The sequence below is a fragment of the Mastigoproctus giganteus genome, chromosome 13 (assembly GCF_048544385.1).
Source record: "Mastigoproctus giganteus isolate SK-2022 chromosome 13, ASM4854438v1, whole genome shotgun sequence".
NCBI lineage: Eukaryota > Metazoa > Arthropoda > Arachnida > Uropygi > Thelyphonidae > Mastigoproctus > Mastigoproctus giganteus.
The window spans coordinates 35,670,414-35,694,121 of NC_143587.1; the positions used below are offsets into that span (position 1 = coordinate 35,670,414).

Here is a 23,708-nt window from a genome sequence, read left to right on the forward strand (position 1 = left end):
TAAGCACACATATGCCCAACACCTTTGTCTTTTCCTCAGCAACAACCCTTTGAAAGTACACAGTCAAATGTCAGTCCTCTAGACACCTCAGATCACCATTTGGTGATGGTCTCTTTCCCTCTTCCATGACCACTCTCAACCTCACATCATTTGGTATTACAAGAATGCAAAATGGAATGAGATGATCTGCAAGATTTCTATTCTCTTTTCCTCAAATCTTTCAATCTCAGTATTTGCTCAGATTGTGTTTTAAATTTTAAAACATAATCTGAGCAAACACTGAGATTGAAAGATTTAAATTTTTCAGTTTTATTATTTTTTTTTTACTGTTTGTTTACTGTTTTAAACATTCCAATCCCAATGGGCACTAGCATCCAATAATGTACACTAACACCATTTTCCAATCCCAATTTTTGATCAGATTGGGTCACTGAAACTATTTTTGCAAACTATTGATGAAACTAATGATGATGTATCATTAGGAAACTATTCCTAATGATACATCATCTGTGTGATGTATCATTAGAGTAATGGTCTTAAATCTCCTTGTTGGTTCAATTCCATGTCAGGCAGCAATAGGTATCAAAAGCTTAGGGAGGTCCAACTATTCCTCCTTTTTTTCTGCCTGCTATTCTCTTTGTTCTTTTTTTTTTTTTTTGTCTAGACACTACATTTGTATCAAATTACAATGGAATTCAATACCTAAGCTTACCTGAAGGCAGATGGCGACATTTACCCTGCAACCAAAACTAGTACTGACTGCTCTAGGAGACAAGCCAATTCCAGAAAATAACTTTGAAAAAGAATTAGTTAATGCTACTCGAGGTCTCTCCTCTGCAACCACGACACACGTTCTTACACAACTCAAATTGATTCCTCTTTGCTATATTAAAAAAAAAATAAAAAAATAGCTGTAACATTCAATTACTGTAACTATTATATGTAAATAATGATAGAAATGAAAATGGAAATACAATAAATGGCTCTTAATTACTCATCCCTAATTGTGAAATACAAAAACTATCTTTAATCAATTAATAATTAATTATAAATAGTTCACAAAACAAGGGCCGATAAAGATTTATGCAAACACTTTCAAGAACTTATTACAGTGACCTTTTTTTAATAATAGCAGATAAAAATAGTATCAAAAATAACATAACAGGAAAAACAGTAAATTGCAGTTTATCAACTGAAACAATGTAAGTAATAAGCATGCAGTGAGGGTTTAGCAAAAAGTAACAAAAAAGTTTTTATGAATGGAAAAAATTCAAGAGAACAAAACACTGTATCACATTAAAAAGTCAAGGTAACTTTCCTTGATGTTCATGCAACATTATAGGATATTTTCAAATAAATTTTTGTATTACAGTTTTGTTGATAAATTCTTTATTTAATGCACAAATAAATATAAAAAAAAAAAAAAAATAGAAGCTACTATACTGTACATTATCATATTTTGTATATGTCATACATGCAAAAATTGAAAGTATATCATTTTAAGTTTCATTTGGGATTATTTCAATTTATTTATTATTATTTTATTTTACTTTAGTTATTTACTTTTTTTTTTTTTTCCAGTGCAGTAAAAGCCTGTGGCTTCCTTGTGCTATATGACTAATATTGATACTAATACTATTATGGTCTGGTATATCAACTGATTTATATTTTTAGGGATTTGGCAAAATTAGTATAAATTTGCAAAAATCCTGACTTGGATTTAAATCTATGTTGTGCCTTAATTTCATCTTTTTCAAAGATCACTGACTAAAAATATGAGATCAAATTCAAACTTTTTCTGAAGCCTTACAGTAAACAATGAATATGAAAGTGCTAAAAACGTAATTCTGATGCAAAAAAAAAATTTGGATAGTGGCACAACTAAAAGCCTGTTGGCAGAAAAGATAAAAAAAATATAAATTTATTTTTGACATTTATATATATAAATATCTTTAAAATACTGTTTCAGTTAAGATTTTAAATGCAGTAGAAAATCAAAGTAGGAATATTCCGATAAAATTTGCAAAAACTTGCTGTTCAGAATCATTTATCCTGCACCTGGAGGGGTGCAAGACAAATGATCAATTAGTTGAGTGGGTGATGTTAATTAGCAAGTTGAGCATCAACAGCCATTTTTCATCTTCCAGTTTGGAGTAATTTTGTCCTTTTTAGATAAAAATGACTGTTCTGTAATTTTCAGGAAATACGTATGAAGGAAGGTTGTTCCAGAAACCAGCAGCTGAATAAATAAACGAGGAAGATGAAAAGTTGATTCTGTGAGTTTGAAGTTGGACAGCAAATGGATGTTGGCTGGTGGTGGCACGTGTTTCGACTTTTTTGAAAGAGAGAGTGGGAATTATAGAAGCCAATTCAGAAGAACAGTGCCAATGGAAGTATCTGTAGAAAAGGGATGCAGCAGAAACAATACATCTATGAGACAGCGAGTGGAGAGACTCTGTTAGAGAGGAGTCATTAATTAACCTAACTGCCCTCTTCTGAATGGAATCAAGAATCCTGAGAGAGAGGTTTAGGGGGCACCGCCCCAGATGTGGGAACAATATTCCATGGTAGTTCGGATTTGCAATTTGTAAAGAGTGAACAGCTGTTTGCAAGAAAAGTAACACCAAGAGCGAAAGAGAAAACCAAGTTTTTTAGATGCAGAGGAAGCAATATTTGTAATGTGCTTGTTCCAAGACATATTAGAAGTCAGGGTAATCCCCAAAAGAGATATATCATTTTGCCTAGAAATCGGAGTAACACAAAAGATAAGCACAGGAGCAGAAGAATCCTTTTTCTGAGATATAAGAAGAGACTGAGTTTTAGAAGGATCGAAATAAACTAAGTTGTCTCTGCTGGAGAATTACCTGGAGATCGGCATTTAAGGAATTGGTAGCAGATATTCGAGAAGTTGAAGCTGATTGAGTAGGGCAAGGTTTCTCAAATGGAAAGTGGAATGCAATGTGCTATCATTGGCAAAACTATGAATAGGATTTCCAGTCAATGGAAGAAGGTCATTAATATATAAGAGGAAAGGAGTGGGGGGGAAAGAACTGAACCTTGGGGAACACCAGCATTAGTGGAGAAGTTAGAAGACAGAGAGCCATCTACCATCACCCTCAGTGAGTGATCAGAGAGAAAACTGGGTAACCAATTACAAAAAACAGTTGGCAAACCATAAGATGGAAGATTGTTTAGAAAATCTTTATGGCAAACACGATTGAAAGCCTTTGAGATGTCAAGAGCAACTACTTGTTTGTTTGTTGTTTTGGTTTTTTTTAGGAGCATTAGCAACTAAGGCCATATTGCTCTGGGATATGCGGTAGTCATTCCCTGACCTTTCCGCATCCTCCATATTTGGTGGTGATGGGCTCGAACCCCGGTCTAATCAAGAAGCATGTACTATGCACTGCTGCTCCTTCCCACCTGGTTACGGAGGCGCCTGCAACTACTTGTGTTTCACTGAACGTTTCCATTGAATTTGTCCATAAATGGGTAACATAAGCCAGAATATTACCAGTGGATCGACACTAATGGAATCCATACTGGCAATCATTGATCAGATGGAAGGTTTCTAAGTAGTTTAAGAGTTGGTGGTTAATTGATTTCTCCATTACTTTAAAAAGAGTAGAATTAATTGCAATTGGACAATAATTGGATGGGAGGGATTTGTTGCCCCTTTTAGGAACTAGCTAGATATGAGCAAATTTTCAAGCAGAAGGAAAAACACCTTTGGAATAAGAAAGTGAAAAAAGCAGCAAAGAACAGGAGTAAGTTCAGGAGCACAGATTTTGAGAACAGGTGGAGAAATACCATCAGGACCTGGAGCTTTCTTAGCATCGAGATTCGTCAAAATCCTTCTGACATCCTTTTGACAGAAGACCACAGGAGGCATTGAATGGAGCATGTTGGGAATGGTGGGAGGTATTTTACAAAGATCATTAATATATGAGTTGGAATAAAAATGTGGTACTAGCAGGTCAGCTTTATCCTTGACTGAAGTGACAACAGAACCATCTGGTTTTGACAGAGGTGGGAGCAGAGATGGGCAAAAGTTGCAGCCAATAGCTTTGGCAAGAGACCAGAATGCTCGGCTACCATTAGGGCAAGAAGCAAGTTTTGTACTGTTAGCCTGTTCAAAATCTAGTTTGAACTGATTAATAACTGCTTTGCAATTGTTGCAAGCTTTGGTGTAGGCAGAAAATGAAACTGAAGAGTTGGAAACAAGCCAATTATGATATGCAACATTCTTCTCATGAACAGCCTTAGCCCATTTGTTGGAAAACCAAGGTTTAGATAAAGGACGAGATTTTAAAGTGGAGTGTGGAATAAAGGATTCCATTCCTACAAGAATAATTTCTACTGCACTGAAATTCTTTAAGTCTTTAAGTCCAATCTGCTTTCCTAATTTGAATACCATAGGCACAACATTGTCATAGAACCTCCATAATCAGCTTTATATTATCACACCAACTTTATACCAACTTTTAACAGCCTTAAGGCCACCATCTTGGCAGGTACCAGACCCTGCCAAGATGGAGGCCTTAAGGCTGTTAAAAGTCATTACCTTACTTAACTGAAAATTAAAAATTTTAACACAGATTTTCTTGATGGATGATGAAATAAATTTTCAGTACTGAATGGCCAATTTGTTATTCAAGCAATTTTAAAATCCCTTTGTTTTTCTATCATAGCAGGAACATCATCTGTTGCCACACAAAATATATTTTCAGTCTTAACACTCCATTCTTGAAATGGATTATAAAAACTTCTGCAGTTATCTTCCCCCTTAGTTGGGTTATACAAGTTTCAGCCAATAAAGTTTTTAAACTTCATCCCCACCATACACCAGATGAAAAAGCCTTTATGAATTTCTTGCATCACTGATGGGATTTAAGAAAATTATGATTGACCAAATCACTCAGCCACATAACATAGCAATGTAAGACCTATATATCCTATATATTTACCAGAGTTAATATTGATGAAGGTATATCAGTCTTAATGTCAAAGCTTGTAGATGATACAAAGGCTGTTAATGACAGCAATGGCAGTGTGCTACTACAAAAGGATCTAGAAAAGTGGGCAGATGGGCTGAGAAATGGCAACTGAAGTTAAACGTTGACAAATGCAAAGTACCACATATGGGTAGAAATAACCCAAGAGAAATGTATAACCTGTGTGGTACTGCACTCAGAGTGGTAGAAAATGAAAAATATCTGGGAGTAATTGTGCAGTCAGATATGAAGTTTTCTGAGCAATGCAAACAGGCTTCCAGAGAAGGTCATGGGGTATTGTCAATGATATACAGGAATTTTGTAAGTAGGGAAAAGGAGGTGATTATCCCTTTGTATAAGGCAATAGTCAAGCCATGCCTTGAGTACTGTGTACAGGTCTGGAGGCCTCATTTTAGGAAGGATATAGAGTTGCTTCAGCACGTACGGAGAAGGGCAACAAGATTGGTGAGGGGAACAAAGGGTTGCTGTTACCAAGAAAGACTTAATTTCTGCAAATTGCAGCATGTGGAGACTAGGCACCTGCGAGGTAATCCGATTGAGGTGTATAAGGCCTTGAATGTGTTGAGCACACTGAATTCTAATGGGATTCTTCCACTTGCTCAGATTACAAATCTGAGGGGTTGGTAGGTTGATTTAGAGATTTCTTAGGTGCATCAACAACTCTGGCCATAGTGCATCATACAGAATCTGAGGGGGCATAAATTCAAATAAGGAAAGACAGTTGTAGAACAGATGTGCAGAAATTTGCCTTTAGCCAGCAGGTGATTAGTTGCTGGAACAAAGTTCCATCTGTTGTTGTGGAAGTTGATAGCTTAAATAAATTCAAGGAGGAACTGGACAAATTTTCAGAGGAAATGTATGTGTGAAATTGTTTTTTTTTTTTTTTTTTGGCTGATGCTACATAAGCTTGCTTTCTTACATCACATGCCTCCATTACTACTACTACTACTACTTCTTTGCCATTTGCCAACTGTGACTGTTTTGAAGTGTCATAAATCTATCATTCTCTATCCATAGCTATTACATGACCTTAACTAAATCACTCTGAAATGCCTCTCGGAACATTGTTATACAAGGTTACCCCTGATATACACCATTAATCTGTAAAAAAAAAAAAAAAAAAAAAAAATTCTGAGTCTCCTGCTATGAATGTTGCAAAAGGCAGACTAACATTCTATGAGAAACAGATTTTCAGAGTTTTAAATATAATTACAAATACTAATCTGTATCTCTTTACTGTCCCAATGTTTATAATAGTAATATGTGGCAATGTAGTATCATATTATTTATCCTGGTGCAGATATTGAAGAAGCCAAAATAAGAACTAAGACAACCTTAAACTTCAATTGATCACACAAGTACAATGCATTTATTTTAAAAGAAAGAACTATTATAAACTTGGCCATAACATGAAAATACTTACCTTAAGATGGTTAATAGAAGAACCTAAACCTTTTGTACACAGTTCCATTACTCCATAGGAGCAAAATGTATCTCTCACTAGGGAGGGAAGAAAAAACAAACCTTTAAACAATGCTTTTCATCAACATCTTGGTTTTATTATGCATCAGTTATAAACATTTAAGACATTTAAATTTAATATTTAACATTTAATCTAATGACAGTTAACTGAAAAGCACTGTACTTTGAATCTTTTCATTATAACAGAATGCATATATAGTAGAATCTCGTTAATACGTTCAAGGGACCTAAATTTTCACATTTTGTAATAATGAGGTTTGTAGTAACGAGGTCCTCCAAAATGTCAAAATTTTACCTTTATTATTACTTTTTTTTTTTTTTGGCACATACTATATATCTAAGAATAATAATAATAATAAATAATAATAATAATAATATCAAAAAAAATAATAAATTAATTAATTTAAATTAATAAAATAAAATAATTAAAAAAATAATCATAAAAACAAAAGCCTTGTCTATCAATACAGTAGGATTAACACAGTTTTTAAAGATTTTATTTTATTTGTAAGATAAACTAAGTGAAAAGCAATTAACAGAAATGAAAATATTGTACAGTATATATTTTGATAAATACAAAATTTTAGTATCACAGTAAAAGAATTAATGTTAATATAAAAGGAGACACAATCTATTAACTTTTTGAAAAATTAATCAAATTTAAAGAAGGAATCCAATGTTGTTTGCACAGTTTTAGTCCTAAATGCATTTTTAACTATAGCACAGACATTATAAAATGCAATAGTTGTTTTGTTATCAACGTTACTGCAGGCCAATACATTCTCTATTATGCTCAATACATTTTGGGCACCTTTTTTAGATGGTTGTGTGTGTGTGTGTGTGTGCGAACTGTTCCGTCCTTTCATGTTGCGGATCAAGTACCTTATCAGGTGGGCTCTGTATGCTCTCTTGAGGTTATAAATAATGCCTTGATCCAGTGGTTTCATTAAACTGGTGGTATTGTGGGTAAAAAAAACAGCCGTATATTTGTCAACTTAAGTGTTTCTGCAGAATGTGCTGTACAATGATCTATAATCAAAATTGTTCCTTTTTTCTGAAGCCATTCTTCTGTCCACTTTTGATGATAACCAGGGCTGAAAAATTTTGACTGTAAGCCAAGCACTTCTATTGGCCACATAATCACAGGGAAGTTGGTTAACTTCTTTAAAACATCTTGGCTTGGAAAACTTACTAATCACCAGTGAGCGTTTTGTATTGCCACTTGAATTGCAGCATAACAGAACAGTGAGTCTTGGTTTATTTAATTTTCCACCATGACAAGACTCTCCTCAAACAACAAATATTTTTTGATTGGCAGCAAATTATAAAATAAACCTGTCTCATCAAGATTAAAAATATCCTTTGCCTCATATTTTTCAAGAATGGACATACAAAACACAACCAATCTGTAGCCTTTTCCTTGTCGGCTAATCCAGACTTGCCACAAACATTTCTCGAAACCGAGTTATTTCTGTCTTTAAATCTTTGGAGCCAGCCCACTGCTGCATTTGAAGTTGCTAATTTCATATTTCTGAGCCAGATAATTTGCCTTTTCTTCCAAAATCGGACCTGATATTGGCAAATTAAATGCACGCATTTGTTGGTACAACTCAAAACGTTTTGTTTCAAGCTCCTTGTGTTTTGAACCAGGAATTCGTTTCCTCTCCTTTTATCAGTGTTACACAGTTCTTCAAGTTTTTTCGGTTTTTCAGTATTGTAGATGAAGTAGGTAAAAGGATATATTCCTTTGCAATGTCCGCCTTGCTAAGTTCAGTCCTATCAGCCTCTTGTATAATTTTCAGTTTAATTTCCAGGCTCAATTCCATCAGTTTACGTTTTGTAACCATAACACTACTAGATGAGATTTAACACAAACAAACTTGAAATTAATTTAAAGACACAAGTTCCGAAAAAGACATCAGCTCAGATAAATTGGCATAAAAAATAGATTACTGTAGCAAAAGATTCTCTGAACTGGCGTAACAATTGCAACTGACCTTAATCCCGTGGAGAGTGAGGGAGTGTATGTAAACAACTTAGAAAAAAACTGTTGTTATTCTTTTGTTAATTTAGCATGATATTTTTCAGAATGCACTTATGTTGTAGCTACTATAAACTGGTTTTGTTTACACAAAAATAATTTCTAACAAGTCAGTGCCATCCTTCGGGAAGCAGGGAACCGGGTGGCCAGAGGGGCAATATTTGTACAGCTGTGCTAAGATTTGTATTAAACGTACAAAATAACAATGTTTATTTCTCACGGGGTGAAAACAAACTTTGTAATATATTTTAACCGAATTTTGTAATAAACAAATATATTTACATATAAAAGCCTATCCTTTCGCAGGGGAATGGTATGTACTTCATATAAATGAGTACTTTGTATAAACCGAGTTTGTATTAACGAGATTTTACTGTATATATATATATATTTTTCATGTTTATATTATTAGAACCATGAAAAAAAGACCTTCCTTAAGCACTCTGGCATAGTAGATAATGCAAAAATGAATTTTTTGCTTTGCCAACTATGCCAGGTAATGAATGGTTGGGTTAAATAACTGGGCCAAATTTGGGGGAAAAAATGTACAAATTCACTGTGAATAAATCTTTATTTAATAACACTTGGCTAATTTTAATGATACTTATCCTCTGAACAGTATTTATATCATGATATATAGTAAAAAAATATATTCTCTATTCTCTCACAAAATTAAAAGTTATTTTCCAGTGATTTTACAATCTATAAGCAGAGAGAGAGAGAGAGAGAGAATTTTATTTATTTTTCTCATTATATTGTAAATTAGCATTAGCATTAGCATTGGCATATGATGCAAGAAAGCAAGCTTATTCAGCATCAGCCAAAAAAAAAAAAAAAAAAAAAACCCACTCCCATTTCACCCCTCCGTTCGTTCGAAATACCTGTCCAGTTGAGCTTTAAATTTGTTTAGGCTATCAACTTCAACAACAAGTGATGGAAGTCGGTTCCACCAACCAACCACCCGCTGGCCAAAGGCAAATTTCCGCACATCTATCCGACATCCGTCCTTCCTCAATTTGAATTTATGCCCTCTGAGGTGATTATTCTGAGAAAGATGAAGAATCCCATTGGCATTGAGCATGCTCAAACCATTCAAAGCCTTATACACCTCTATCAGATCACCTCGCCGGTGCCTAGTCTCCAAACTCTGTAATTTGCAAAACTTAAGCCTTTCTTCGTAAGAGCAACCCTTTGTTCCATTTACTAATCTTGTTGCCCTTCTCTGTACCCGTTCCAGCAGCTCTACATCCTTCTTGAAATGAGGCCTCCAGACCTGTATACAGTACTCAAGATGTGGCCTTACCATTGCCTTATACAAGGGAATAATCACCTCCTTATCCCTGCTAGAAAAATTCCTGTATATCATTGACAAGACACCATGAGCTACTCTTGCAGCTCGTCTGCACTGCTCAGAGAACTTCATATCTGCCTGCACAATTACCCCCAGGTCCTTTTCATTCTCCACCACTGTCAGTGTAGTACCGCAGAGTTGATACGTTGCTCTGGGGTTACTGTTTCCCATATGCAGCACTTTACATTTGTCGATGTTAAACCTCATTTGCCACCTCTCAGCTCATCTGTTCAACCTTTCCAGATCCTGTTGCAGCAGCATAGCGTCAGTATTGTCCTTAACGACCCTGCCAACCTTTGTATCATCTGCAAACTTGGACATTAAACTTGATATCCCATCATCAATATCATTCATAAACACCGAAAACAACAACGGACCCAACACTGAACCTTGAGGAACTCCACTAATAACATTAGTCCACGTTGAGCAGTGGCCATTGATTACCACTCTCTGTCTTCTGCCACTCAACCATCCCCTTATCCATAGCAGCAATTTGCCTCCAATGCCACACTGCTCCAATTTGTGCAGCAGTCTTCCATGTGCAACAGTATCAAAAGCCTTTCTAAGATCCAAATATATAATATCAAAGTTATTCCCTGCATCCAGTTCTTTTGTGACTACATCATAGTATCCAATCAAATTGGTCAGGCAAGACCTGCCCTTAACAAAACCATGCTGCGTCTGAGCTATAACTGAATTCTTGTCTAGATGATCCTGCAGTGCTTCTTTAACCAGTGCCTCCATTAATTTACCTGGAACAGAAGTTAAACTAACAGGTCTATAATTACTTGTGTCAGCCTTTGATCCTCCTTTGTGAATTGGGGTTACATTTGCACATCTCCAGTCTATGGGTACCTCCCCTGAGTCCAAAGAAGCTCTCATAATTATGGCTAGGGGTTTGCATACTTCCTTTGCTGCCTCCTTTAATATAACTGGATAGATCCCATCCACCCCAGGTGCCTTTTTTATGTTTATCCTCAACAATCTCTCCTCCACTTTCCTCTCAGTTATTACAAAATCATCCAGCTCACTGCCAATGTTTACTTTACCTACATCATTCTCCTTCCTGAATAACTCCTCATGCGTGAATGTAGATGCAAAATACTCGTTTAGATTGTTAGCCACCTGAGCAGGATCCTCAACTGTTGAACCATCAATATCCAGTGGACCAATCTGATTCATCCCTTTCCTTTTCGAGTTCAAGTATGTAAAGAACTCTTTTCTGTTTTTCTTTGCATCCTTTGCCAAGGATTTTTCATAGTCTGCCTTTGCCTGCCTAATCTCCTTTGTGACTTGGTTACAGACCAACTTATATCTATCATAGGCTTCCATGTCAACCATTAATTTGTATGTATCCCATGCATTTTTCTTCTCTGCCACATGTCTCATTAGTTCATCTGACAACCATTTAGGCCTAAACCTTGAACAATATTTCTTAGTTGGTATGTAAAGCCTGGTAGCCTCCAAGATTAGTTCCTTGAATGCTTCCCATTTTGAGTTTGCTGTTGGTAACATCATCAGTTGGTCCCACTGTATAGAATTTAAATACTGTCTCAGACCATCATAGTCGCCTTTACGAAAACAAAAACCCTTCCCTTTACCTCTGATGGTAGTTACCTCCTTGAGTAAATCCCACTTCAACACACTGTGATCACTGCCACCTAGTGGTTCATTTATCTGCAGGTTCTTAATGCATGAAGAATCACTACTGATAATCAGATCAAGAGTATTGCTCCCTCTTGTTGCCTCACGAACATGCTGATGTAGAAAACAATCATTCAATAAATCCACAAAAGCCTTGCTAGTGTGCGAGTGACCAACCCACAAATTCCAGTCAATATCTGGGAAATTAAAGTCCCCCATTATAAGACTCTCTGATTTACTGGCCCACTCTATTTCCCTGTACAATATCTTATTATACTCATCAGAGTCATTAGGCCTATAGCACACTCCTACTCTCAATTTTGATTTCCCTATGCTTATGTCACACCAAACTGACTCGACACTGCCCTGTCCATCGATGTCGACTGGCTTCACTTCCTTGGACTTTATGTGTTTCTTAATTAATAGCATAACCCCTCCTCCCCTCCTGTCCTGTCTATCCTTTCTATACACATTGTATTCCCCAAATTCCAGTTCCGCATTACTTATATCTGTGTGACACCACGTCTCTGATATCCCAACAATATCTGCCTTTGATGTTTTGAGCAATACCTCAAATTCATCAAATTTATTTACCAAACTCCTAGCATTGGTGTACACGCAGGTATACATGCACCTGTTTCTATTCTTAGCTACCCTAACACAACCCATGTGTTTACTTGTACCGCAATGACTACCAGCAGTCTCTGAAATATCCTGCATCTTGTTTTTCAGACTTCTGCTCATTTCAATAGAAGCAGTGCAAGAATCACTTCCACCTCTGCCACTGGCTACTGTTAATCTATTAGTCCTTGTATCCCCCCCAACTAGCAGTTTTCCGACCCACCTAACAACACTGCCTCGACAGCATCAGCAAAAATTCTTGCACCCTTTCTATTTAAGTGTATCCCATCCCTGTAGAAGCAATCTCTCCTGTTAACAAGTACAGTCCAGGCAGAAAAATGCACTGTTTGATTATGGGTACTCCACAATAAAGCACTGATAGTGATTTTTATTTACAGGTGCTATGGTATCGCTCGAGGGATTTTAAAAAATGAACAGAGATGTTAGAGAAGCAGTGGTTTCTGTTGCAGGACAATGCTAGACCATATTTGTATATGTGGTATTAGAAATTCTAATAGCTATCAAAGGGACATTACTAGAACTATTGACCTGTATCTTAGACCATGTGACTTTTGAGTATTCCTGATCTTAAAATAGAAACTAAGAGGACATAAATTTAGTAGTAGTCGAGGTGAAAAATAGCCAGAGTGCTAAGTCATAACACATGTTGAAAAAACAGCCTGTTTCACATGTTTTACATCCACTTCTCAAGTGGATGAAGACAAAGAAGTTCACAATGTAAAGGTTGTCAATTCAAAAATCTTCCTAATGTGCTTAACAGTTCCATTCATATAAGTACAGTTCCTTTACACACCCCTCATACAAACAACATTTCAATATATCACTATTGTACTATACATATAACAAATATATCAAAAATGTTTTGTTTATCTGCATTTCTTGGTAAGACTTTTTTTTTTTTTTTTAATGAAGACTAAAAACACAAATGGTATTAGATCTTACAGCACTTAGTACTGTGCATGAGTTATGATGAATTTGTATTTGATGTATTTATGAATTTGTAGATGCTGATTCCAAACGTGCATATTATAAATGATTTGCCCGATGATATATTAAGGATTCCTTATGTGCTGTGATGTAACAACTAGATCATAAGTATAGCGTAGCGTAATTTTTAGCACTCACCTCATAGTAATCCACTTGATTTGATGAAACTTATAACAAGTACATAGTACAGTCGGTCCACGTATAACACGTGTTTATATTACACAAATTCGATCATACACGATTTATAAATAGGGGAACGATATCTTATATAACACGAACTGAATTCGCTTATACACGATTCGCCTTTGTGTTTACAAGAAATGGCAGTCGAACGCGGAATCACCCCAACAGAACGCAACACGATAGGAATGAAGAAGATTCTGAAAATGTATTTATTTATGTGTTTTATATCAGTGAAGGGGAAACACATTTCACCATAATAACGTAAAAACCAACACAATTCCAGCTATCGATATAATCGCAAATGCAATTAGATGGAGTTTACTACCAGTTTATAACAGATTCCACTAGCAGAAACGAAACTGGAAATTGTTTTTATTGTTTTATGGTAGTAACCCCCAGAAATGTGCTTTAGTAAAATGTGGGGTGTTAATAGTGTATCTCGGCCGTAAAGGCCGAGATACACTATTAACACCCCACGTGTAGCACTGCGCGTGTAGCAACTGAATTTTATTCAGTTGCTACACGCGCAGCTTTGTTTATGTGTATCAAGCGTGCCTCCTCGTTTTGTAATTGCGCTTTATTCCTTAAAAATGAGTAAAATACTTAAAAGGTGTGAAAAGGAAGCGTCCTGGCGAAGACACTGCAGATTCAGAGAGAGAGAGAAAAAAAAAGCAATATCGATAAACAGAGGCAGACTGGGTCAAAAATTCTTACCCGGGAAAATTTATAGTGGCCTCATACTACGGTTTATGGCCAATATCACACCGGCCTCCGGCCCACCGGGATTTCCCCGGTAAGGCTTATGGCCAGTCCGCCTCTGTCGATAGAGAAAAAAATATGAAATTGTGAAACGCTTTGAGCGAAATGAAAGACCGTGTGATATTGCGCGTGCTACAGACCTAAATGAGGCAACGCCGAGAATTACAAAAAATGCAGAGAAAATAAAAACAACTTTCATAGCAGGACAACTCAAAGTGAAATTAAAATCCATTAGATTAAGATACAAGAATTGGAAGGGATGGAACGGCTTTCATCTGTTTGGTTTTTTTTTTAGGAGCATTAGCAACTAAGGCCATATTGCTCCGGGATATGCGGTGGTCATTCCCTGACCTTTCCACATCCTCCGTATTTGGTGGTGACGGGCTCGAACCCCGGTCTAATCAAGAAGCGTGTGCTACGCACTGCTGCTCCTTCCCACCTGGCTATGGAGGCACCTCATCTGTTCGGATAGAAAATCAAACAAAAAACAAGTTTGCTTACGATAGAAGCAAAAGCATTAGCAATATTTTATTACGACTATTTTATTTAATATAATAATTTTTTTACGAATAACATACATATTTTATTCGTAAAAAATACTTTTTTAGTATTAAAAAATATTAAAAATACTTTATTATAATATAATAAATAATAAAAAATATTTATTATTTATTATATTATAATAAAAATATATATTATATTTTTATTACGTATTTTAATCGTTATAAAATACTTATGTATTTTTTACTTATGTATTTTATAACGATTAAAATTACCCGATTATTTATTGTTTGGTAATGTTTTGGTTCCAAATGTGTGTTCAATCTTGGGTGGTCGGCACCTAACCCCACTTTTCCCATAGGGCCTGTTGTTTATATTGCACGATTTTGCATTGCACGAGGTTTTCTAGGAACACAACTATCGTGCTATACAAGGACAGACTGTAGTTATAAAATTTTTAAATTCCGATTAGTAGTTATTCATAACTTAGTGTAATTATGAATTTTAAAAATTATGAGCTTTAAAATGTGTTAAAATTTACCTAAGAAAGGAAAGTGCACATTCCTTTCTATAGTTGTCTTATTAAATTCATATAGCAATATGGCCTTAGTTGCTAATGCTCCTAAAAACCAAAATAACAAACAAATTAAATTCATGTATTAAAAATTAAAACGAGATAAAAGCTAATAATAGCCTGCCCACAAGCGACTTTCGAAACTGTCCTCATTTAGCTTTAGTGGAAAGAGAAGAACACGTGAAGTATGTTATATATTGGTTAAGTTCCCGAAATGCATATCAGTGCACGTGGAAACTTTATACATTTGTTATTTGGTTTTTAGGAGCATTAGCAACTAAGGCCATATTGCTCGGGGATATGCGGTGGTCATTCCCTGACCTTTCCGCATCCTCCGTATTTGGTGGTCACGGGCTCGAACCCCAGTCTAATCAAGAAGCGTGTACTACGCACTGCTGCTCCTGCCCACCTGGCTACGGAGGTGCCACTTTATATGTGCTAAATTCCAAATAGGGGAGAAGTTAATTGGAACTTTCATGTTTAATATGTTGAACAATGTGTGGCGCTTAAACCATTCAATGATGAGAGCCTCATTTTGAAGAATTTATAACTAGAATTCAGTTTAACTATTGTAATGGCCAAATCGATGAGTGGGTTATGATTACAAGATTGAACATGTTGTGTTAATTCTGTACCCGATAAATTAGATTTGAAGCTATTAAAATGGTAGTAGGCACATATGATCTAAATGATTTGCCAATAAATTAAAGAAGAGTAAATATGCAGTAATACTATATCAGAAAACTATTATATGTTAATAAGTTAAACAATATTAACAATACTGAACTTCTGTAGAGAATACAGTATAAACCTCTGCTATAAGTAAAGAACAAACTAAAAAGATCACAATTAAAAAGATTAGACCGGGGTTCGAGCCCGTCACCACCAAATACGAAGGATGCGTAAAGGTCAGGGAATGACCACCGCATATCCCGGAGCAATATGGCCTTAGTTGCTAATGCTCCTAAAAAAAAAAAAAAAATCAAATAACAATAACAATTAAAAAAGTAGAAACCCTCCCCATATATTAATGAAAAAATGTACATTTGAACATTTTTGTCTTTTGTGGTCAATGTGATCATTTTGAACCAAGAACCAGCTACAGTTGTGCAACACAGCTTCATCCCCTTCCTTGATATCTCTTCCCCACTTATCGTATGTTGTGGTGGAATCTCTCCCCATGCCCTTCACACTAACATTGCCCAGATTTAGTCTTAAAAAAAATTAAGATGAGAGTGCAAGTAACAGAGCTTAACTAACGTTCTACATCCAATTTTTCCATAATTTTTAATCAACTTGTAAACTATTTCTTTTTAATTTTCACTCTTAATGTTACCAAGAAAGCCAGAGACCTGGCATTTCACTCAGCATAAGCTTAACTTGTGGACAAACAAATATTCCACCTTTCACTTTTGAATCAAACGATTTTTGGAAATATGGATTGTACATGTTTGAAAGTGTCAGATACAAGTGCTACAGTAACACTTGACAATATTCTGCAGTATTTTATAATCTTTGAGGATCCAATGCTTTAACAAATTTTTTGACCATTCCCAGCCAGTGGTGTAAGCAATACTTTGGTTTTTTGGAACCAAGGGGCTGTGAATTGCATTATATGAACCAAGCTGCAAGTTAATTCTGGCATTCTTGTCTTATAATACGGATGTTTTGTAATATCCTGCTGTCCCAGAGGCAGAGAAAGCAAGAGAACTCACCTTGCAAACTCAGAAGGAATCCTAATCATCTTAAAGTCCTTACAGACATCCTACTATACTGGCCCTACTTGATTATTTCTAACCCAGGCCTTACATTTCCAAAGTCTTTTGATGGTGTATATTCACATTGTAAAGCATGAAAGCGTATATTCACATTATAAAATTCAAAATTTTATTTGAAGACATCGCTCCTTTGGATTGTGACTAATACCAATTTGTTCATAAAGAGCAATCAAATCAAAAATAATAGTAGTAGGGATCTTAAACAGCATATAAGCTTACATAAGTCTCTTTATGTACATGGAAGTCTTACAACAGATCCAGTCAAATTCTACTCTTTTAAACAAGATGTCACTTCTGCATTAGCATCATCAAATTCTGAAGACTTCTTTGAAATTTGATTGGGAATTGCAGACATTCATTGTGTGATACCAGAGCAAGAGATGATGATACATTTAGATAAACTACAGCTGTTTTATCTACAGACTTTTTAAACTATGATATATCCACCATACAAAAGTAACAGTCATCAGGATGGTTGGTTATGACTACCATGACACTATCCCTTTAATGTTAACCTGAAACTATCAAAAGCAGAAATGTAGTAGTAGTAGTAGTAGTAGTGGCACTTGATGCAAGAAAGCAAGTGTAGGAGCTTATGCAGCATCAGCCAAAAAAAAAAAAAAAATCACACCATTCCCTCCAAATGCCTGTCCAGTTCCTCCTTAAATTTATTTAATCTATCAACTTCCACAACGACAGATGGAAGTTTGTTCCAGCAATTAACCACCCGCTGGCTAAAGGCAAATTTCCGCACATCTATTCTACATCTATCCTTTCTTAATTTGAACTTATGTCCCCGTAGGTTCGTATTCTGAACAAGTGGGAGGATCCCATCAGAATTCAGCGTGCTCAACCCATTCAAGGCCTTATAGACCTCAATCAGATCACCGCGCAGGTGCCTAGTCTCCAGCCACTGCAATTTGCAGAACTTAAGCCTCTCTTGGTAAGAGGATCCCTTCATTCCCCTCACCAATCGTGTTGCTCTTCTCTGTACACGCTCAAGCAAATATACATCCTTCCTAAAATGAGGCCTCCAGACCTGTACGCAGTACTCAAGGCGTGGCCTGACCATTGCCTTATACAGAGGGACAATCACCTCCTTTTCCCTGCTAGCAAAATTCCTATATATCATTGACAAAACCCCATGACCTGCCCTAGCAGCCTGTCTACATTGCTCAGAAAACTTCATATCTGACTGCACAATTACTCCCAGGTCTTTTTCATTTTCTACCACCTTAAGTGTAGTACCACACAGTTGGTACGTTTCTCTGGGGTTACTTCTACCCATATGCAGTACTTTGCATTTGTCAAGGTTAAACTTCGGTTGCCACTTCTTGCAATGAGCTGCTCATAACTTGTCTTGATCGCCCAGAGGCATTTCAAAATAGGCTTCATATACACTGCAAAATTTGAAAACACTAATGATCTTACTCTTCACCTGCTTCAGACAGACCTAGATAATATCCATAAGAAGAGAGCAGAGCAGAACTAGTCTGGAGATAATTTATACCTTCATTTGATAGCCAAACTGAAACCGCCTCCCCCCCCCATCCAGTTACAATACAAATACTACAGGCTCTTATACATCACAGTATCAGTTACACACTTATGTAATATATATTGCAAAAACACAAAACCTTCAATTACCGCCTAAACATAGATAGTAGAGAAAAAACAATGACACTGTTGGATTCAGACACAAAATACATATAAGAAACAGTTAAATATAAACATGCACATTTTTTGTTACAGAGTGTTATGAGCACATGTTGGTACATATTGTATAGAAGCGATAAAATTATTTTTCTAAGGCACCAACAAGAAGCATAATGCTGTTCATAAATTCTAAATTTCGGGGAAAAAGTGCTTATTTTCAATATGTAACTGAACAAGTAAACAGTAATCAGAATTTTTAAGCTATTTCATTTATTTTTAAAGTTAGTTTCAAAGTTAGTTTTAAAGTTAATTTGACATTTTCACTATTAATTTTTTTGATAGTTATTGTGCTGAAACCTAAGTTATTTTTAGTTATTAATAAAAAAAAAAAAAGAAAAAAAAAAAAGATTTTAAACCAATCGTAGAAAAAAAAAAAAAAAAAATATATATGCAGTTATTGTCTTAATACAAGGATGGATACACTGATTATAATAAATATAACGATTATAAAGCTGACAACACAGACACAGAGATTACATAACATCAAAGAGTTAAATTCATATACAGACCTTTATAGTGACTAACAGTGGATAACCAAAGGGCTGGATTAACTTCTACTTCTGATGGAGGTATCAAAACAGAATGGTGCCCAGAGTAGACACTGTAAAAAAGAATATGATGTAAAATAATGTACCTCCAAAATGTGTGCATAAGGTGTGTAAGTTATATGTATCAGGCACATATTCAAGCATATAATATACAAAGAATATGACAATATTCTACAATTCAGAAATAAATCCATACAATTTCTTAATAAAAATATGAAATATATTTTCTTCTGAATATTTTCGAAATTGGATTTGCTCTATGATTTGTACACTAATTTACAGACTGGCAGAATAACTAGCACAAAAATATAAAACTTAATAAAGAATAAGCCTCAGCATAAATTCTGTCCAATGAATTTATTTTGATAAGAATTGAAATATGAGGCAGCCGAAGTCAATCAGCACAAACTATTTCACACCTAATAATCTTCATTGGGTTACTAGAGGGTCTGATTCTATATAAATTAAGTTGGGTGGGGAGAACTGAGAAGTTCCAATCCAATGTTTACTCATTGCCTTCTTGTGGTGTAACTGGTTAATAGAAAGCCAGCTGTATAGTTGACCAGACTGGATAACTTGTAGGCTGAAAAGCTCTCATTATATTAGGACAAAGCAACTGAGATTCATACCAGCTAGCATATCAACTGGGCTAAGCACACAAACCAGGATACACAGTGCTAAATATACTACTGGAACAAGCTATCAATTCTTACAAAAAAGTAGAAGCAGCAGAACTAGGATGTAGTAAAACCAGAACAGCATTTAACAGAGAAATTCCCACCATCATCATCTGCGTGTTACACAGATCATTACACAGGTCTACAGATCATTATGATAGTAGAAATCAGTCCTTCTGGACTATAAGCCTTCTATGCCATTTTTTTGTTCTATCCAGAGTAACTCTCTAGCAAACTATTTCTTCCAATGCTTGTTTCATACCATCAATCCACCTTCCTCTTGGTCTGCCCCTGGATAATTTGGTCTATTACCATCCACTTTTTTTCCTTTAAATATCTCTTTAGTTAATCTCCCTTCTCTATAATTTATACATACCCATACCAACTTAAGTTTGCTTAAAATACCTTTCAATGGATAGTTGTTACTCAAAATCTTTTTCTTGTTTCATATTTTGTTATATAGTCTTGCTGCTGCTGCTTCAACCTATTAATTCAATTTGTTTTTCTTAAAATTCCCATTTAAATCAAACAGTTTTTAAAACAAAAATAGGTTTAAAAACTGTGTTATAAATAACTAATTTTGTTTTTGGTTAATTTTTCTCTTCTCAAAATGCTTCAACTAGCTTCCTACATCTCCTACTTTACTTATTCTAAGAACTCCTAAATATATAAGATTACAAACTTGTTCCAATATCTGATTATTTAGCTTACAATCAAAATTTTCCCTGTCTTGCCAAACTTTCATAATTTTTGTTTTTGGGTAACTAATTTTCATGCCAAATTCTCTACAACCTTTATCTAATTTATTCAGAAATTTTTAAAGAACCTACAAGCTACTATTTAACAGCACTAAATCATCTGCATATAATAAAGATACAATTTTTGCAACCCTTGCAATAAACTTTGTCAGCAACTTACAGTTTTTTACTAAATGATCCATGAAAATTATAAGAGAAGGGTAGCAAAACGCAGTTATGCCTCAGTACAAGTTTAACCTTAACTATATACAGGAATACCTCGCATAGTGCAGTTTTGAACAGCGCAAGTTTCGCTATAGCATGGTTTACAAATTGAAAAAAAAAAAAAAAAAAATTAACTGCGTTACACACCAATACATTTGACATGTATGTATGTATTATAATGCCAGCACATATGCCAATGCATTATGGATTCAAGGCCACACTGACTGTTGTCATAACTCCCATTATATACTGACTCTGCTAGCATTCATACATTAGTAAACACTATATTCCGAGCGGTGAGGTCGTTCACTGTGCGTAAGATGTACAGATATTTTTAGCTGTGTACTTTTATTAAAGATTAGTTTTAAAAACGCTACACCTTTATATGCAAATATGAGTGGAAAGAAGATATGTAATGGTGATGAGAGTTCTTCTAGACACAAACATAGAAAGAGGTATGAAAGTAAGGCAGGCATTGCAAAATGACATTCGATGTTATGAAGAGATGTATGCAGATAAAAAGAAGAAAAGAACTGTGCAAACTAAGCTGATCAGTTATTTTTCAAAATAAAAATACAGTACTGTACATACTTCATTTATATTCTTTTGGTATGTACATACTGCAATAAAAATCATTTGTACTGTACTTACTAGTATTTTTCATTTTTATCATTTTAATTTTTTTTTTTTTTTTTTGCAAGAACTTCGTGTGCATCAATTTATGGTAAACAAACACCTATATATTTTTGCAACTCGATCCATATAATCAAATTGTTGGAACGCATTACATTAAAATACATACTAATAATACCTTGTTCAGCGCGGTATTTTTTAACTGCACTATGTGAGGTATATATATATATATAGTAGTAATATACAACTGTTAAGCAAAATAAGCAGAAAAAGGAAAATAACAAAAGTTATCGTATGTCTAATGCTCCAAAACACAGCAGTAAAGGAAGCAAAAGGATATAAATAATGCTGTGGTTTGTAAAATAGATAAAGTGTCTGAAAATGGAAATGAAAAGGAAAATAATGGGTTCACAACAGAAATTGGCAAAAGTAAACCCCTATACAATATTTTACAAGAAGACCCAACACTGCAATGGTCTGTAAAGTGTGGTACGTGTCCATCACCAGTGGGGTGTGAAGAAATATTCACATTAACAAATAAACTACTGAAACTGAAGGGAGTAGGTACAATGAAAATGTTTCTAAGTTAAAGAGGTCACCATTACCTAAAGCTGAACACTGCCGAACTACTGCATTTTCTTCTGTTTTATATTTTATTACAGAATAAATTTTTATACACAAGAGCACTTATCCAAGATTAAATACTGTAGGTTTTTAGTTTCTCATGTAATTCATCTTGGCAAAAACATATAGGATGAAACAATAATTGCTCATGAGCAACTCAAAAAAGGAATATTTATCTATGAGAGAGAAACTAGCTACCATATTTGTCAATAGCATATACAGGGTCATCGAAAAAGGTGTCCGTGATTTCATGATAAAATAACAATGCAAATACTTACATAAATCAATTGAGACAAGCTATGGAAGATTATGAAACGTCTTTTGCAAAGAATGCAAATAAAAGTAGCAGATTTTTTTTTTGATTTTTTTTTTACTTTTGTAAACACTAGAAGGAAGGAGTTGAATCACACCGGTCCACTAGATATGAATGGTTTAACTGGTGATGATTCTGTTCAAGTTATTTACAAACTGAATAAGTATTCTGAATCTGCATTCGAACATTAGGAATTTTTTTAGGGGTAGTGATGCCGGAAATGTGTCAAATTCCAAAGGGGAGCTAAATGATTTTGTGATAACTTAGAAGAAAGTGAAGAAGAAATCACTGAAGCTAAATGTAAAAAGGCACCTGAGGTGGATTGGATTTATCCAATTATAATAAGGGAGGCAACAAAAGGGGTAAGCAAGCCTTTAGCCATGATTACAAGAGCATCTTTGGATTCAGGGGAGGTGCCTATGGGCTGCAGATGTGCCAATACATCCCCAATTCATAAAAGGGAATCAAAGGGTAGCATGAGTATTTACAGAACTGTTAGATTGTCTTCTTCCAAGGAAAATAATGGAAACATTGGTTAAAGAAGTAACAATCTGGACAAAAATACAGTTATACTGCAATCACAGCATGAACTTGTTAAGGGGCAATCTTGTCTGACCAAGCTGATTGGATACTATGACATAGTAATAAAGGAACTGGATTCAAAAAAAAATAATTTTGACATCATATACTTATAGATTTCAGAAAAGCTTTTGATACCGTTGCACATAAGACTGCTATACAAATTAGTGCGGTGTGGCATTAAGCAAGTGTTACTGCTATGGATAAAGGGATGATTTAGTGGGTAAGAAGATGAAGTGGTTATCATCAACAGGAATTGCCTTTTTAGGAATAATGTTATTAACAGAGTCTTGTGCAAAGTTCAGTGCAGGGCACATTGTTTTTTCTCTATTTATTAATGATACTGATGAGGCATATCAGGCATAATGTCTAAGTTTGCAGATGATATGAAGGTTACCAGGGTGGTTAATCAGGGTATGCCACTGCAATGAAATCTAGCCATGTACCTAATTTGTCTAGATCTTGGTGCTACTGCAACAAAAGCAAGGTACTTCATACAGGAAGTAGTTATCTCAGAGTAATGTACCAACTGTGTGGTACCACATTCAGGGAAATGGAGATCAGTGGAGATTGTGCAGTCAGACATGAAGTTCTCTGAGCACTGCAGACAGGTTGCCAAGACAGCTCGTGGGAGTTTTGTCAATGATAGACAGGAATTTTGCAAGCAGGGATAAGGAGGTGATTATCCCATTGCATAAA

General features: G+C 35.2%; 1 protein-coding gene across 1 annotated transcript in view; it reads right to left on the minus strand.

Annotated features, from left to right (window-relative positions):
* LOC150075966 (disco-interacting protein 2-like) overlaps positions 1 to 23,708 on the minus strand; it is a 579,017-nt gene that overhangs the window by 19,449 nt on the left and 535,860 nt on the right. The window contains exons 32-34 of the mRNA XM_090387840.1: positions 19,183 to 19,274; positions 6,439 to 6,515; positions 713 to 883 (exon numbers count right to left, since the gene is read on the minus strand). Coding sequence (XP_090243966.1) covers positions 713 to 883; positions 6,439 to 6,515; positions 19,183 to 19,274 — 340 coding nt within the window. The remainder of the gene's footprint in view (positions 1 to 712; positions 884 to 6,438; positions 6,516 to 19,182; positions 19,275 to 23,708) is intronic.